Source organism: Medicago sativa, chromosome 3 (genome assembly GCF_051527215.1).
Source record: "Medicago sativa cultivar Bolivia chromosome 3, Bolivia_mono, whole genome shotgun sequence".
NCBI lineage: Eukaryota > Viridiplantae > Streptophyta > Magnoliopsida > Fabales > Fabaceae > Medicago > Medicago sativa.
In genome coordinates, this window is record NC_140751.1 from 74,829,004 (window position 1) to 74,847,641 (window position 18,638).

The 18,638-nt window shown below is 32.4% G+C and overlaps 2 protein-coding genes and 1 long non-coding RNA gene across 3 annotated transcripts; 2 read left to right on the forward strand and 1 right to left on the reverse strand.

Annotated features, from left to right (window-relative positions):
• The first annotated feature begins 1,035 nt into the window (after nt 1-1,035).
• Nucleotides 1,036-10,957, forward strand: LOC146940149 (uncharacterized). Its single transcript, XR_015031898.1, has 2 exons — nt 1,036-1,185; nt 6,584-10,957. It is a non-coding gene; the product is annotated as an uncharacterized LOC146940149 (long non-coding RNA).
• On the forward strand, nt 3,807-4,786 carry LOC146940150 (NDR1/HIN1-like protein 13). The gene has a single exon (XM_085753770.1). The coding sequence runs from the start codon at nt 3,921-3,923 to the stop codon at nt 4,689-4,691; it is 771 nt and encodes a 256-aa protein (XP_085609896.1). The 5' UTR covers nt 3,807-3,920; the 3' UTR covers nt 4,692-4,786.
• A 3,037-nt stretch (nt 10,958-13,994) lies between the features above and the next one.
• Nucleotides 13,995-16,528, reverse strand: LOC146940151 (putative trehalose-phosphate phosphatase J). Its single transcript, XM_085753771.1, has 10 exons — nt 16,154-16,528; nt 15,911-16,051; nt 15,737-15,808; nt 15,530-15,622; nt 15,371-15,433; nt 15,170-15,271; nt 14,913-15,060; nt 14,493-14,563; nt 14,301-14,393; nt 13,995-14,189 (listed from the first exon to the last, which is right to left on the reverse strand). Exons 1-10 carry the CDS (start codon nt 16,406-16,408, stop codon nt 14,121-14,123), a joined length of 1,107 nt encoding a protein of 368 aa, XP_085609897.1. The 5' UTR covers nt 16,409-16,528; the 3' UTR covers nt 13,995-14,120.
• Between the last annotated feature and the right edge of the window lie 2,110 nt (nt 16,529-18,638).

Below are 18,638 nucleotides of genomic sequence, written 5' to 3' on the forward strand. Positions count from 1 at the left end.
ATTTATTAATTTTGTTACGTCTACAACAACTTAACCTAATTTTTCCCGCTATTTGCTTTATTAGGTTTGCAATTATTTAACCTAACAAATTCCATCTAAAAAAATGCATTGCACACCAATTTCATTCCTATCCTCTTGACTTTTTTTTTTGAAGAAAATATTTTCTACCATGTCAATGATCTTACGGGTTAAGGATTATTTATTGGTCTCTATTATAGTCGAGAAAACCCGTGCGACGCACGAGTCAAAAGTCTAGTTTTAGTAAATTCCAAATTCCATGGATTTGGAGATGGGATTTAACTATTTCAAGAGACAAGCATAATATGCCCATTATTCAAAGAAACTTCTTTTAGAAATGGTGGACAAATATGAGTCCTGAGGATATTAAAGCCATAGCTAATAATATTAGTCATTCTATCAAAATTGAAGAAACCAAAACTAATTCAGAACAAAGTTCGCAGAATTTTCATATTGAGGAAATAAAAAATTATTATCAAAAGAAATATCCTCAAGAAAAGGAAGAGCAGATCAAGAACCGTGTTCTTGATTATATGAAAAAACAATTTTTTAGCTCATTTCCAACTAAGAATGCCTCTACTGAAGATGGAATGTCCACTTCTTCCCTTGGATCAAAAGATTTTGATGAAGATTTGGCAGGAGAATCTCAGCCCGAAGATGAACCAATAATGGAAGAATTCTGGGATTCCTTGAAACACTAAGATCAGCACTGCGTCATTGCATGCGTCAGCATTCGCAATTATTTAAAATTTTGGGTGGTTGAATGAGTCACCGACAAGATTTTAGTGGAAAAGAATCTTTTCCTTTTTTCTTTTTGAATTCTTTGTTTTAATTTGTCGTGTTGTTATCATTGAAAAAGTGTCGATGGGGCCCAATGTGTACCCGGCTTTAGCAGTGGTTTGTCGTGTTGTAATAATTTAGTGTACCGGCTACTTATTTCTACAGTAGTCTTTTTTCCGGTTCAAATAGTTAACCTTATTTCCCTATATAAGGGAAGTTTGTGTTTGTTTTAGACACACTTTTCTTTTCTCAGTTTTAATATCTCTTTGTAACCTCTCCTTTTGTATAATAAAATCTTCTTATTTCCATACTTACTCTACATATATAATTGCTTCCGCACAAATAACTCACGTTTGGTATCAGAGCCTTTACCTTCTGACGATTCAGGTACCTCCCTTTCTTTTATTTTCTCTAATTGTTATGACAATTAGAGGCTAAACATTTGTTATGGTTTAGTTAAATACTTAGTTAAAACTAAGTATGTGAAAATTTGTCATGATCATATTACCTTTTAACTTAAACAAAAAGAATTTGGGACAAATCTGGTGTTCTTGTTCTTGACCACAAACTCTTTTTTTTCCGGAGAGGAAGTGTTAGATATATATATATATATATATATATATATATATATACACACACACTGCGTTGGACAACTAAAAAATTGTCAAACATTTCTCAAATTGTATAATGTAGTTTACAATGAAATAATGGAAAGTACTTTTGTTCACCATCGACTTCAAATCATTGTGAACATTTTTAATAACTTTAAGCTGTAAACTGTAATTTACGGTGAACGGATTTTTCATTATTTTCTTCACCATAAAATTTAGTTTATAATGTATAATCATTGACAAATGTTCATTGTAAACTAAAGTTTATAATTTAGAATGTGAGGGTGTAGGATGTGAAGAAAAAACATTTTGAGAGACAAATGTTCATTGTAAACTAAAGTTTATAATTTAGAATGTGAGGGTGTAGGATGTGAAGGAAAACATTTTGAGAGAATTTGAAAGTTAGAGTGAAGGACTTGTACAATGTGAAAATAGGTGATTGAGAAGGACATTCACATTCTCATCTACTATTGTTGAACCAGTTCAATATTAATTCAACTAGACTGCAATACAAGTATTAAGCAGGATCAAACCAACCGACAAATTGATTGGTGTTTTTGTTCAACTTTAAAAACATTGTTTCCCTCAGTTAGGTTTAGGTCAACGAGTCAATGATAAGTACTCCCTCCGTTCCTTTTTAAGTGTCACTTTTGGAGAAAATTTTTGTTCCTATTTAACTGTCACTTTCAAAGTTCAATGCAACAATAAATGTTGTTTTACCAACATTACCCTTAGTTATTTATTGTGGAGAGAGAAATATATGAAATAAGATATTAAATGACTAAGGCTATTATAGTAAAAGTATAGATTATTGTATAAGAAAAAGTAACATTTATTGAGTGTCTTGGTTTGTGTAAAATATTAAAAAGTGACACTTAAAAAGGAACGGAGGTAGTAACTTTCTAGTTGAATTATATACTTAAATTTAAAAATACATAATACATGTGTTTATTAAAAAAAGGCAAACAAATGAAATCTTTGAAATCATACTCCGACAAGATAGAATCCTCTTTGTTTGACTTGTTTTAAGTGTGCTTTCTTACTTTTAAGATATATTTTTTTAAAAAAAAATCCATAACCCATCCAAATACTGACTATATGGGGGTTTAACCACATCGTCTATTAACGAAAAGTCTAATTGAAGCCAGCACAATACTTTGTATAGATTAACCAACCTAGAAATTGTTAACCCCAAGAAAATTAAAACCTTAAACCTAGAAAAAAGCACACTCTTAAATCCCAAGTCTCACTTTCAAAAGTAAAAGAGATTTTTCCAAAATAATATAAACCGAAAAGCCTTTAACTTTCAAGTTGTTCAAATGTGGGGTGCGGATATCAACTCCTTTTTATTTTTATTACTGTGTGTCTTGTGGTGTAGAGAGTATTGGGCCTCTCCAACCCACTTTGAGTTGATAATTACTTTTTTGGCCCCTGAATGTCTTTCAGGCCTCCCAAAAATGCTAAAACTGTTTGATGGATAACTTTCAAAAGACATTTTTTTAAGTTTTAACCTATGAAATCTGGATACTCCATATATGAAGACGTATCTGTGTCGGATACGTATCGAATACAAATATTCTACAAATACATACCTATGGAGTATTAGAATTAATTATTTTGATTTTAAAAAAATATTGAATCGGATATTTATAAGATACTCGACGATTACGAATACACATATATTACATATACTTATAAAATAAGTCACAAATATGCATCTTAGAAAAATATTCAGTGTAGAAAAGCATTGCTCCTTTGACAGATAACTTATGAAGGATATTTTTCAGCCTAAGGAGCAATTGAGAGGCCAGAAAGCATAGCTCCTCTGAGTCTAGCAAACTAAACTTGGCCGATTTCTGAATGAAATGTATATAATGCCCAGGATGCTTGGGATGCCTTACCCTGTGCTTGGACAATGTTAGAAAATGCACTTAGAACATCATCGTTAGTATTAAAGGTTGTTAACATTATACTACCTAGTTACAAAGTGATTGATAAATGAAATATTATTCAAATTTCTATTATATACATATATAGTTTTGTGATTAATTTGTACGGTTTTCTTTTGATATTCATTATTATACTATCATACATACAATTGAAATACAAATGCAGAGTCATTTACCAAAAATAATAAATAGAGAGAGTCAAAAGATTAAATGAAAACGAATTTATTTAGATTTGAAAACCCCCCTATATTTTTTGCTATATATGGGAACTTTTTTTTAGAGGAAATGTATGGGAACTTTTATTTAGATGACATTGACCCGTTAAAGGAGCTCTAAATCTTCTAATTAATCTAATCTATTATTAGGATGTCTCCTCATTCTCTCACTTTTTCAACCAAAGCTTTACCCCTTTCTCTCTCAATCGCAAATTATCTCCTCTCATGCATAGTACGTACTTCCATTTCCCATGCAAACTACGCCCTCTCTTCTTTTCTAATACCACCCCTCTATTTCAAAACCATCACTTTCTACCCTATCTCCACCCACCGCTCCCCATACTCCCATGGAGGAGCGGGCCTCACCGCCGCCACCTCCTCCTCCACATGATTCTAATTCCAAACCCCAATTACCTAACATTAACCCCAACACCTACGTTGTCCAAGTCCCTAAGGACCAAATCTACCGCGTTCCACCACCTGAAAATGCGCGCCTTGCTGAGCAACGTCGAAGCTCTCCCCCGAAGGAGAAAAATCGGATGTGTTGTTGGTGTTTTGTGTTCATTTTCTTCATAGCGGTTGTAATATTGATTGGAGTTGTTCTTGGTAGCCTATTTTCCATGGTTCTTACGCCAAAGGACCCAAAATTTTCTATCCAAGGGTTTCTCTTACATACCAAACCCCACCCACAATACAAAATCACTTTACAAGCCCAAAATCCAAATTCAAATGTGGACATTTTGTATAAAGGAGGTGATATTTCCCTCTCTTTAAAAAGACAAAAAATTGCTTCAGGTGCTTATCCAACTTTCTCTCTATCCAATCAAAATTCAACCATGTTTGATGTAACTTTAAAAGGTTCAACAACCAAATTGCCTAAGGAGGTGGAAGAAAGCGCGACAAATGACCAAAGGAAAGTGCATGTTACATTTACCTTATTAATTCATCTCCAAGCCCAAATGAAAATGGGATTGTTGCATAGTGGATCAATGAAATACGACGTTTCATGCCAAGTAACGGTGGATACATTGGCAAAAACCAATCGTCAAATAACGGTGGATACAATGGCAAAAACCAATCGTGTAGTTTCTCAACAATGTCAAACTAAACGACACTAGTTATTGTAGCAATTGTATAGCTCGAAAAAAATTCAGGTGTTGTTAATTTTGAATGATTTATCTCTTCTATATTGATTCGCTTAATCTTGACACAAGATACATTTTTTGTTGGCGATTGTAATATTCTATACATAAGCTTTATACATAGCTCTTATCAACTAACATAACACAAAACGTAAAGTTGGGAACTATGAGGAAAGTTCTAAGCCTATTAGACCTATTCAACCTAAACATAGCAAAAACATTTGCAAATTTGTTTGCCTCACGATAGACGTGTTATATCACGTGTATAATGTTTATAATTTCCTTCATCGATATAATATCGTTTGGTATGTTATGGATCTTGAATACTAAACGGTTTCAAGTTAAAACAAAGAGTAGATAATAGGGCAGGTGGTTGGTTTTTCTGGATTACAGTGTGGGGGAGCTGGTTCAAGTCCTACTTCTTCTCCAATCGATCATTTTTGCGTGGTGGTTTTTCCGTCCGCTATAAGACAGTGAATCCCCATTATGTGCATATCCTAATTAAAATCATCCGACTTCTCTTATCATCAAGCAAATTGACCCCTGCTAATTATCACTTTTGGACACATTCGATGTGTAAACCTCTCATTGGTTAAAATAAATCCATGGTTGTTGATGGTTCAATGTGACTCGACCTACGACTCTTGGGAATCTTGCAAGAATATCGTCCATTCTTGGATTATCAGTTTAATTTCTCCTTCAATCATAAAACATTATCTATAAGGTCTTGCTTCTAAAGCGTGCAAAAATCTTAAAGAACAATTCACCCATTTGAAGCAAGATGCTCTCCGTTGGTTTTTACACTTGGATGAGTATTCTTTTCGAAATTGGAAAATTATTGTCCAATTTCTCAATGTCATGTATTTACACAAATGTCAAAATGACAATTTTGCAATGATAAAATATCAAATTCAATTGATTAATCATTTACCACTCCTATTACCACTCTTTAACATGAGAGAAAAAATGGTTAAATTCATGTTCAAGAGGAGTCCTCTTCTCTTATTAATCTTGTTGAGAGCAAGAAACCTCCTGGTAGAGGGAAAGGGAATTAGAACACAAAATGGTGTAGCTTTTGTGGAAAACATGATCATATCGTTGAAATATATATGCTACAAAAATTATGGTTTTATGTTTGGATTCAAGAAGGATGTTAAGCCAAGTATCAAATATTTTTCTAAGGATATTCAATTAGTTGCTCCTAGTATGCTTATGGGAAAAGGGACCGAAGAATTAAGTAAACTTACATTGAAATGAGAGGAATCTTGATGCATGCCTTCCAAGAAATGAGACCGTCTGGTCGAAGGAAAACTTATGATAATTAATTGATATTACTTATACTAACAAGATGCATATTCTTTTCGAAGGTCTATAACATAAGAGTTAATAAGGAACTAATGTTGAGAGATGTTTCCTACATGCCTGATATCAAGCTTAATCTTTGCTTAATCTTTTTATGTATTCTTAGATTAACTCAATAGTAAATGCAATGTTAAACACTTTGATGATCTCTCTGGGATCCAGGAAGACTCTCTTAAGCAAATATATTTAGGTAGCAAGGTCAGACCTCATAATTTAGAGACCCTGTTTTAATCTTAAAAATTGGTCTCTAATAAAAAGACGCAAAAAAATTCAAAAAGAGCCATTTTTTATTTATATTTAAATAATATAAAATACTTATAAATAGTATCAATAACATCTAAAAAAGCCAATGTTCTAAATAGGTTTAAATGTGTCATTGATCCCTGCACTTTCATCAGATTTTGGCATTGGTCCCTGTACTTTTTTTTGTTTGGCATTGGTCCCTGCACTTTGTAAAAATATTGGTATTGGTCCCTATGTTTACTTACATTTTGACCTAATTTCAGATTATCAAGACTCGTTTATCATGAGAATCAAAGAGATAATACCAAAAAATTATTTTTAAAATGGACATCTCCAACTTCTAAGTGCAAAACAGAGGAGAGGATTCTCCCAAGCTTTAATGCAGACTCTGGAAAAGAAGAAACCAAAGCATTAGAAAAGTTGCCAAATATCCAAAAAAAAACTTCCCTCTTAAGCAGTCAGTGACTCAGTGGTGGTCTCTATACTCTGTACGTGTTACAAATATAGTGCTACTCTACTCATTAAAAGTTGCTGCTTCTATATATAAGTAAAAGTTAAAACGCCAGCCATATAAGCATTTTCTTTGGCATTATTGTACACTCACCAAAGCTACTTTCTTACTCATTATGGTTACAAAACAATATCTGTCCCATACAATTTTTCAAGCGAAAAAAATATCTGTCCCATACGACTACAAAAGCTGGATGGATGCATGGTATAAGCCCAAAGCTAAGTAAGCCAAAAAAAAAAAAATGAATTGCCCTTCTCCCATCTGTTTTTGCTCATTTCCGCCATGTGAGTTAATTCACGTTGAAAATACACTTGCATAAGTTAACTCACACTCGACTATTTGACGAGAATGAGCAAAAACAGATGAGAGAAGAGCAATTACCAAAAAAAAAATACAACACCGGTATTTAGACATAATTTCGACAACGAATACCAAATATCGTATAAAGTATACCCAATTTTAGTGTGTTCAGATTCTAAAATGTGAGAAAGAATTAATATAAATCAGAAATCGTCTAGAATGTGTTTGGAATATAGTATTTGATGTCAACCCACTTGGGTTGGTCTGGTAGTATTGGGACCTGGGAGTGTGCTCCTCCTCGAGGTCTCATGTCATTTCTAACGTCGACGAAACATTTTTGTAAAAGATATAATGTTCACGTCATATTATATATATTTCTTCTTCTTTGTATATAATAACAATTTCACTACTAACTTTCAATTGTACTTATCCACCTAATTAACCAACCGTAAATGATGGAAACTTGAAAGTAACATACCCACTGTTTTGCTCCCTTCAACACTAGCAACTTGCTCATAAGAAACCATACTTATCAAATATACTTAATTCAATACTAGTGCTAACCAACAACTTACCTTAATTGACATATTGTACTATGTTTCTTGTAGTTTGGGGCAATGCATACATACGACAATCAAAATTTATGTATTGCTCGACCCTCAATGTGGGGACCAATCCTTAGGTACAAAGTAGACATGCCTATGGCTATGCTATGAAGATCCATTTTAGAGTCCTATCTCTTTTACAAACTATACTAGTACAAAAACAAAACATTGCATAGAACCACATGGTTGGTACATAGCTAACTTAATTGTTAATGTAAAATAACAGTGTAGTTGCCTAATATTTTAATTGATAACCATATATAGACTATAGTTGTTCAGGATGATTGAGTATTTTAATTAAGAGGCCAATGAAAAATTCTTAAACATATCCAAATAAGATTAGTCTGATCTGTCAAATTAGGACTGCAGAGTGTATCTGACAATTAAACTTTCCATGGGTCATTTTTTATTCCTAGGAGTGGTTTATTGGGACCATAAAGTTTATAACTTATATAACTGAAAGGTATACATGTATCTTATATTAATTTCATCAATATACCATCCCAAAACTACTCCCTCCGTCCCTTAATGTAACCCCCCTTTGCATTTTTCACATTTCTTAAGAAAAGTTGTCAGTGTAATTAATGTGTCTGTTTTGTGTATTAATATTACCAAATTGTCCTTTGTTTGTATGTGTATTAAATTTGACTATTCATATTTCAAGACAAGTTAGTAGTATTAATTAGGGGTATGTTTAGGAAAAAAGTAATAAATGCATCTAGTAATTTGAAAAGGGGGTTACATTTAGGGACAAAAATAAAATCAAATGGGTGGTTACATTAAGGGACGGAGGGAGTATATAACAATGTATTCCCTCCGTCCCGGAATATCTGACCCATTTTCTATAAAAAAATGTCCCAAAATAACTGAGTCATTTCAATTTTCAATACAACTTTCATCATTCCCAATACAATATAACTCTAATTAATACTACTTTCATCATTCCCAATACAATGGCTCTGTTTGGTAAAATTAGCTGATAGTAGCTGATAAGCTAGCTGATAGCTTTTAGCTGATAAGCTAGTTGAAGTGTTTGGTAAAATTAGCTGATAGCTTTTGCTTTGAATAATAAGGGTAAATATGGAAGAAAAAATGAGAAGCTAAAAGCTATAAGCTCAAAAGCTACTTGAAGTAGCTTCTGAAAAATAGCTTATAAGCTCTTCAAATAAGCTATAAGCTCGTTGTACCAAACAGAGCTAAAGTGTTACCAAACAGAGTTTTTTTTGTCAAATGAGCTTATAAGCTAAAAGCTAAGAGCTAAAAGCTCTTTTTTTGGGTTTACCAAACAGAGCCAATATATTCTACTTTCCCCTTTATTTATACATTTTTCTTAATCTGTGTGAAAAACCAAACTGCCTCAGATAAATCGGGACGGAGGTAGTATTAGTAATGTAGTATAACAAGTAGGCTTTATAACTGCTTCAAAAAAAAAAGTAGGCTTTATAATTTTGTCACACACCTATGTGTGACACACTGACACCCAAGTGAGTGAGAGCAATTTGACTTAAATAAAAGGGATGTGGGGGGTAGTGTCCGTTTTTGTAGCAATAATTGAAGGTTCCATGTCATTGTTTATTTCAATTTAAGGCATGGAATGATGAAATTGAATCTAGTGGCAACTTATATTTGTCAGGTCTTGTTAACGAGTGTTTCTGGAACATTATTTAAGCATTTTTAATAAAGAAATTATTTTTTTAAAAATGTAAAGACTTCAATTTCAATGCAATAGCTACATAAACTTTCATAAAATCTTACCATTTTGGATGTTTAAAAAGTGTTCCGGAAGCACTCGTTAATATTTATCATGTTTCTTTACATTAATGAAAATGAAGGCATGGGTTTCTTAAGGCTTTGAAGCATGTTTGGTGTCCCCATTAAGTAGTATCTCAATGTCTTATTCAAATCAAGCACTATGAGTGGATTCCAACTCCTCTTCAACCATTTTCTAAGATTCATAAAACTATAGTGGGTTTCCCTTTCATACACCTAACCTCTTGAAAAATAACACATTAAACTAAAAATTAGATCTCTTCATTCTATATAATTTCACTATTTTAAGGTTCCACTTTGATGATATTTAATTCAGGTGGCCTCAGTCAAATCTGTGTGCCCAATCTCTTTCTAAGCAATCATAGAACTTATGTTCAATTAGTTTCATTGTTATCCTAATTAAGCATAAGGGATGGGCTTTATATTTTTCAAAATAAGAAATGTTGCTAATTAGAATCAAACAATATATGCTCTTTGCTTCTGTTAGTTTATTATGCAGATATTTACTTTAGCTTTAGAAACTGTGTGCTAAATATATAATAATGACCATAATTAATATAATATGTTCAGGATTTAGTGTTCCTAATTCCTGTGATGATGCCAGCTGCCTGCTGCTCCAAGTCTCATACCATGTGTCCCATTAATTAAAGATTGTTGGAAGTTAAATCTTGTGCTGATGTCTTTTTCTAACTGTCTGACAAAAGATGACAGATACCTAGTATACAAGTTGGGAGGTACAAGAGGGGTTTCTCTATAAGTGAGAATTATTTTGAAACTATTGTCATGTTTTGTTTAATTTTAATTCCACGTGTTTGGTAACTATATTTGACTACTATGTTCTAAGCACCTTGACCACATGGAATAAGGTTGGGGGAAAGTGTAGAAGTGTATTTTATTCCATTTAGAGAATTTTTTAAACGGTTTTTTACGCCTAAAAATAAATCACATGTCAGCCGAAATTGGCTGACAGATGATTTAGAGTCAAGCGAGCTTCTCTTGTGCGATGATAAGTTTGGCGAACTCAAAGACAATAATACATAAGTTAGATAAATTTTTCTCGACACTACTATGGTATAGGAAGGTCGTGAAGACAAGGGATATGTTAAAGGTCGGTGAAACTGGACAGACAACTAGACAATCAATTTGTGCTCCATGTTTATATCACCACTAAGCAAAAATGACTTTGAGAACGAAGCCATGTTTTAAATAAGTTGTGCACATGTGGATGATATCAACGGTTTATATCGTGAAAGAAGACTGCAAGCCAAATGTGGGATGCCACATACCCTCACAGCCGGAAACTCACACATTACACGATAAATAGCCGAACAAGGCTAATTTCTATTCTTCACGTCGGTTTGGTCAACAAGACTAGTGTTTGCCTATATGTTTTAAATTTGTACATTCTATTCAACACACAATCAATCAAACAAGCTATTTTATGCATTTTAATTACTTTATCTTTATGTCTATATCTTTACTTTATTCATTCCTTAGTTTAGTAATTCGAACACCCAAAAACACCGTACATAATGCTTTTTAGAGTAGTTAAGAAACCACAGTCGAAAGATAAAGTTTCTTCTTTAGCATAATCACCGATATTTTAGCTAACTTTTAAGTTAAACAACAACATCGAAAAACAATATTAAATTTAAAACGAGTAAAGGCGTACTCTAACCTAAAACAAAGTTATAGGAGGATCTATCCAACTTTAGACAGCAACACTAAGTAAAGAGACAATGACCATACCACCAACTTTTATGATGGTTATACATAACGTATAGGATTAATCCATTGACATGTTAGTTGTCTTATTAGCTAGTTTATAGAAAAAAAAATGCAATGCATCATTCAGGTGAGGAATTAACAGTAGGCAGCCAAACTAGGAACATGGATAATTGACAACACTGAAGGGAGGAATCATCACATTTCCAATTTGGCATGATATCCATGATCCCACCTATGTTTTGAACATATACCCTTTGAACAATTATTACATGTCCATGTCGATTAAGAAAGACAAAACCTAAACCATTTTTGCTCGGATAATTTTCTTCTTGGCCAAGAAGAAAATTATTAATTGGTTAAAAATTGCTACCCCTCAGATTTTCTTCTTGGACCTCGTTACTAACTAATAAATTGATAATGGAAAGAACATTTCCTTCATTTATGTATTAATGGAGCTTCAATTTGAACAATGTTAAAAAATGTTGGAATACAGAAGCAAGTCCCACGACATAAAACAACGAGTCCCAAGTGTCTTTTCATTCTTGGACATATGGGCAACAACCCAACTACAAGGTTGCTGATAGAGCCATCACATATATATGTGCATGTGCCCTGAAAATCAATATGGTATTCGAGCCAATGCAATTAATTAACAGTTCAAAAAATGATCTAAACTAAAAAATTACTCTAGAAATTAACAAAGAAGAATGAGAAGATGAGTTCAACATTATTCTTTAGCTATCTCATTTACCACAAAAGTTGAACATGCAGATATCTAATATATTTCATTAATTATCTTTCTGCTACAAGAATTGAACATATATAACATACGTTTGTTTGGAAGAAGAACAAATCTAACACAATGTATATTCATGAAAGTCTAGTAGCAGATCTATATTGGATGAAATAATAGAGACCACACCCAAATGAGCCAAAGAGAGTGATCGAAGAAATAATATATGTGCTCATTTTGGATGAAATAGTTTGAATACATACGGGCTCTTATTTTAATTAATATTGCAAAAATGAGTTAAGGATCTCTCCATTTAGTACCATCTTCATTTCTTTCATTTGAAGAAATAAAAACAAAAAAAAGTTAAAAAGAGTATAAATATTTATGGGACACACTTGGTGGTGGGATCCACTATACTTTTTTGTATCTATTTTTTACTAAATGACATTCTCCATTTACTTTAAGCAAATATAGAGGATCTTTACACTGAAAAACAGTGTAATTATAATAAGTGACAAATAGTAGTATTAAATTAGATCCTAATGTGCTTACAAAATTGGAGCCCATGGTTTTTTGTTTTCTTTCTAAAACCCGATATTTGTTCTAAGGATCGATTAATCCGTGGGGTCAATCCCACACCGTCCACAACTCATCGAAATTGACAGCAAGTGAAATCAAACTTGAGACCTTGAGATGAACACATTTTAAGGTCTCAAACCAAGACCACTAGACCAACTCAAATGTGTTGTGGAGCTTGAAGTGTTAATTTTTATTGCAATAAGATTGAAATGGTGTACAATTTTTTTATCTCGACCCCTCTAATATTTTAGGAAAAAATGTGATATTGATAATTCGGGAATTTGTCTGAGAGATAAGTAAAATATGATCTCCTCCATAAAAAGGTAAAATCTAGTATATTGATTCAAACTCAAGTTCTCTCAAATAATTTGTTCTTAACAGAGATTCATTGATCCATTGAGTCTAACCTCTTGATTAGTTTACAACGTGCTAAGAAAGAATCTTGACTACAATCTATATATACTCCAAGTTCAAGACAGACGGTATCTCTATCTCTATTCTCCTGTGGTATGGGTCTGACTGTGGAAATGAGGGTAAGAGACACCAAGTTCAAGTCTCACATGGTAAGTTCATAAACAAATGTAGTTGGTAGAAATCCCGTATCCATAACTATGACTCAATCGAGGTCAAAATAATACACGTGACTGAACAATTACTATAATCGTAGCATTACATATAAGGAAAGTTACTATTCAGTAGTGGTATTATGTACTCCATACATGTTAGAATTTTTACATGATAATAACCATCGCAAAGTCAAGGAAATTCAACTATGGAGAGAGAGTGAATGAGTGAGAAATTCACTTTGTATAAGGATCATTATTAATTATTCTTTCCTGTATTATATTTGCTAAATTAAGTAATTAACTAATTTGGTATTTGTGATTGTCTAAATCAGGTTTTGGAGTGTATCTATTTGAGTATATAATGTCCAAATGTACGATAAGTACAAATTCAAGAGCAACAAATTTAATAAGTTGACAGCTGCGCATAAAAACATCTGTCTTTCACTATCCGCATGCGCATGCAAACGTGTGTTTGCCAATCAATATGTTTGGACTTTGTGATCATTTGTTCTCTTTTACATTTGGAGTAAAGTAATAAAATTGACCATATTGATCAATGAGTGGAGTAATTTCATAAAATTACTTTTATCTTTCTTGTATTTATAATATTTTCTTATTTTGTCTGAAATAATCAAGTGACACTCATATATATATGGCTGGAAACATGAGTACTAAAATCAACTTGACTGAATGTCTGTATTATTTCATTTAATTTATTAATTTTCTAATTATTTTGTTATGATTCAAAAATAGTATATATCATTTGCTTTTTACTCTTCATTTTTCATTATAGAATAGTTAAAATGAAAAATAATGTTCAACATTATTTAAATTTGTATTACTCTTCATTTCAACTCATTTAAACATAACTCAGAAAATAAATTTATGAAACAATGGAATTTTCCATTTTCAAAAAGAAAGTGATACAATTGAATCCACCCCTTTAAGCAAATTTGAGCTAAAGTGGTGTCAATTCCTTGAACTCATCATCATCTACAATCTACAACTCTATGCACTTGTGGGGTTCACATTACTCGATCTTTTCCACTCCACCAATCGCCGCAAAAAATGCTCAACCTGTATTCAATTACATAAAGTTAGTTTAATTATATTTTGCACCATTCATTTCATTAATGTATGTATATATCTAAATTACAAAATATGCTTGAAACAATGGAATATATTTACATCTGAAGGGTCTTGTAGTGTGTAGGAAGCATCTGTTTCTTTTGGCACACTAGAAACTAGAATACCAACCCCTTGTGCCCTTCTACGCAAAACCTGATTAAAAGTATATCCACATTGTTAAAAGTGAATATTTTTTTTACTAAGTATAGTTTATGGTAATGTAATTAAATTTAGGTAGTTAATTTTTTTTACCTTGAAAGCATCCTCATCGGTTCGATCGTCCCCGATATAGATTGGGAATACATCATTTGAGTTCTTGTATCCTATAGAATAGTAAATAAATAACATTATACTAATTAGGACACATCATGAAATAATCTTTAGTCAAAGTAATGCTAATTTTTCATGATTATGTACTCACTAGTACTTAGGGGCGGTTCTAAGGCCCGGCGAGCCCGGGCACTCGCCCGGGCTCCGGCCCAAATTTTTTGCAATTTCTTATGTAAATCCCCTTGAATTTCTTATATAAACCCCTATAAATTGGGCAATTTCTTTAAATTTTTTATTATTTGCTTGCAATTTCTTATGTAAACCCCTATAAATGTATTGCAATTTTTTTTTCGCCTAGGCTTTATAAAAATCCTGGCTCCGCCACTAGTTAGTACTACTTACCTAACGATTCCAACAAAAATTCAAGAGCCTTGCCCTTGTCCCATTTGATGGTGGGACGAATCTCAAGCACTTTTCTTCCTTGTGTTAGCTTAAGTTTTGGGTATTCATTAAGCACCAATCTAACTTTCTCAGCCAAAGGAGCCCAACTCTGAAAAAAATGGTTATTAAGATAAATTAATGGTACAATTTTTTTCAGCAAAAATAATATTATACTACTAATTGAGCAATTAGAAATTATGTTGAGTACAATTAAGTACCTTTTCATCAACACAACGAAAATGCACGGACAAGCAAAATTTGTTGTTCTCTACCTTAGCTCCTGAGACAGACTTTGTTTTTTCTAACAATATTTTGTACACCTGAAATTAATTATATATCATAAAGTACAAATTATTAATATCTTATATGTTGCATAAAATGCCAATTTTGTGGGAATAGAGAAGAAGAAAAAATCGAACCTCATCTATCATTGGTAGATATTGACTTGCAGGTTGGAACAACACAGCTTTGTCAACATTACTCTGAAACAAAGTAATAAATCACAAAGCTAAGCATAAAGAACAAAAATAAGATAAATTTTTCAACATAAAATTAATTAGTGAAAAAAGTTCTCTCACTTTCTCAGCACTTCGGTTTTTTGTTGGTCCCATAATGTCCATGCCATGGCTTGCTGCATAATACAGCTCAGCCAATTTTACAAAGTTAAACACCTGAAAAAAAATCATAAATTAAGAACCATAATTAATAATTATCATGATAATTTTTTTTATTATCATATGCTAAATAATCACTTCAAAGTTATTTTTACTTTGAATAAAATGTACCTTCTCTCTGCACCTTCCCGTCACTATGGCTGTTGGGAAATTTCTTGCTATATCTTTAAGTGTTGATCTCATCTAGTTTCATCAAAAATATCACAACCAAATTAATAAAAAGTAACAAAATATAAATGAAATTTTATGAATGAACATAACAATGGAAAAAATAAATAAAAATACCTTTCTAGTCATGAAAGCTTTTTCTGGATCCGCAACAATAGGTGAGAGAGTTCCATCATAGTCAAGAAAAAACACAATCTGTTTTCCTTTTGCACTATACAATATTTGATCAAACAATTTCAGTGCTGAAGGATGATAAAGCTGCAAGCACAAACAAGAACAAGTCAACTAAAAATTCAAGTGTGTTAAATTTTATATATGTTACAAAAAAAAAAACAAAAAAAAAGGTTCTTCTATGCTTACAATCCAAGAACTTTTTTCTTCATTTTCTGAAGATTTGACACGAGTTGGTGAAGCAGCTCTCATTGAATCAATCCAAGCATTAACTTTACTTTCTTCTAATCTCTTAGTAAAATTATTATGAGAAAAACCCAAAAACCCATTAATCAAAGCCATAGATTCTGGCACGGTAGCTGCACTTGGCAACACCACGGTAGAGATAAGATTGTTAATACATGACTTAAATTCTGGTGTTACTGCATTATTTTGTTTCGTCATTTTAGCAAAACAAAGGTTAGAGAAGAAAATAATATTGAGTTATGTTATGGCTAAATACTTTGATGAATGAAGAATTTATAGAGAGAAAAAAGTTGAGAAAAAAATCAGACCTGGTTACTTGGCTAGCTAAGAAACGAGGTTGTGGTCAATTTATAAAGAAAAAAGGTTCAACGGCACAAACCGACGAAAATAAAACAACTGCTACTTCTTTTCAAAATGGTTTATTGTACTTCTCAGCAGTTATACTAAATATGTAAATGGTAGGGCCCACCAAAACTATTTTATTGATTTTGTTTTTTCTGTGCTGTAAAAAAAAATGGTAATTTTAGTTTTGGATTGTTTGAGTTGTATAACTCTCTTTTTTACTAAAATAAAGACATGTATAATGTATTCATTTAAATTGATAAAATATATCGGAGCAAATCAAAATTTCATAAAACCAAAAGAGATGAATCTTAGAACAAATTCAAAACATTCATATTAGTATAATACAACGACAAAATACTTATAAATGTGACGAAATTTATAAATATGACGAAATTATAGTGTCTAGAATACTTATGTTTCTTAGTCTTTAACGTTGAAGACGTTAAAGATATTGTTAAATTTACATTCAATCGAAACTAGCATAACAATCTCATCGAATGAACACCATATAACAAAACGAGAAATCAAAATAATGTTGCACCAAGACGTTGAACAAAATAACGCGCCGCAATAAGACAGTAAAATCATAAAAGAAAAATCAAATATATGTGAAAACTACTTATTTAAATCATATAGCGAACACAAACAAATTAGATTTGGTTATTTAGGGCAAAAAATGGGCTCTAAACCACCCATTATAGGTGGATGAAAGAGGAGAAGAGAAAAAAAGTGTATGATTATTTGGAGGGCTTTATTTTTCCCACCCTCCTGTGCTCTCCTGCGCCCTGCAAAAATTCCAAAATTACCCCTGGTCCGGAAAATAAAATCCGAACCATATTGTTAGCGTTTCCGAAAACTAAATCTGGACAAAAACGATATGCAATTTTTGTGTCTTTCTTTGATGTCAAGGGTCTCTGTTGACCATTATATAAGCCCCACATAAGCTACAATGCAATTGCAGGGGTCATATGAACGGTCAACAATGACCATGACAAAACAGACACACCTAAAAAGCTACCTAAAAAACTAATTTTTTTTGAAGAAAATGTAAGAAACGAGGTGAAGTGAAGAATGAAGGAAATTGTTGAAGATCCAAGCATTTTTATAGCCTTAAACAAGTCCAAGGTCATAAGTTCAGTCAATAAAAACGTTTTTTAAATGCTAACCTCCAAAAATGCATTAATGGCTCCACTAACCGGCCAAACCTTTGGTGAAACGCCACCGGCCAAAATAAACTGGGGGGTTACAGATTTTATATTCCGGACTACATGAACGTTGTCCGAATTATAAAATTTGGAATGTCCCTCACTCCAGAGAAGGTGCGCAACTTCCTTCAGTTTGCCTCAATATCATAAAAATTTGGATTACATAATTCGGAAACCATTAAAGTTGTCCGGATTATGAAATCCGAACTGCATCAGATTGTTTTGGCCGGTGGTCTACACCACAACAAACACGTTTTCAAAGGTTTTTGCCAGCATTAATGGCTGGTAAAACTCCTTTGAACACGTTTTTTTGAACGTTTGTGACCAAAATTAATAGCTAGGCAATTTGTTTTTCAATAAATAGCATCCAAACTTTCACATTTCTTCACACCATCACACTCTCTCATCCTCTTCCTTCTTCACAATGTGTTTTCATCGTTGGCCTTTCATAAAACGAGGCTACTTTGGAAACTCAGGGTTTGTCTAGGTGTCATGTTGACCATCAAGGTCTCTTTCACCCCGAAAACAAACCTTACCTAAGTAGCCCCCCATTTGACCAACCTTCTTGGGGCAAAACTAGATTTAGTTTTACTCTAGGGGGGTAGGTTTTCTGGTGGTTTTTTTTTCTTTTCTACTTTTCGATTTATATTACTCCATTCGTTTCAAAATGAGTGTCGTTTTAGGTGTTTACACACATATTAAGAAATGCAATGATTAAAAGAAAGAGAATGATTATTTTACCAAATTATCCTTATTAACTATTGGTTAGTTTTAAAAATAATACTTTGAAAGTAGTGTGCAGAGTATTAATTGGAGGGTACAATTGAAAAGAAAAAGTTATTATTTGATTGGAAACTGAAAGTGACATTCATTTTGAA

Bases quoted from the DNA above. Each gene is read 5' to 3' on its own strand.
- LOC146940150 (XM_085753770.1), top strand. From the start codon at position 3,921: ATGGAGGAGCGGGCCTCACCGCCGCCACCTCCTCCTCCACATGATTCT.
- LOC146940151 (XM_085753771.1), bottom strand. From the start codon at position 16,408: ATGACGAAACAAAATAATGCAGTAACACCAGAATTTAAGTCATGTATT. The intron at 15,809-15,910 runs GTATTTTTATTT...TGATGAAACTAG, and splicing joins AAGCTTTCATGACTAGAAAG to ATGAGATCAACACTTAAAGA. The intron at 14,564-14,912 runs GTAAGTAGTACT...ACTATTCTATAG, and splicing joins ATTTTTGTTGGAATCGTTAG to GATACAAGAACTCAAATGAT.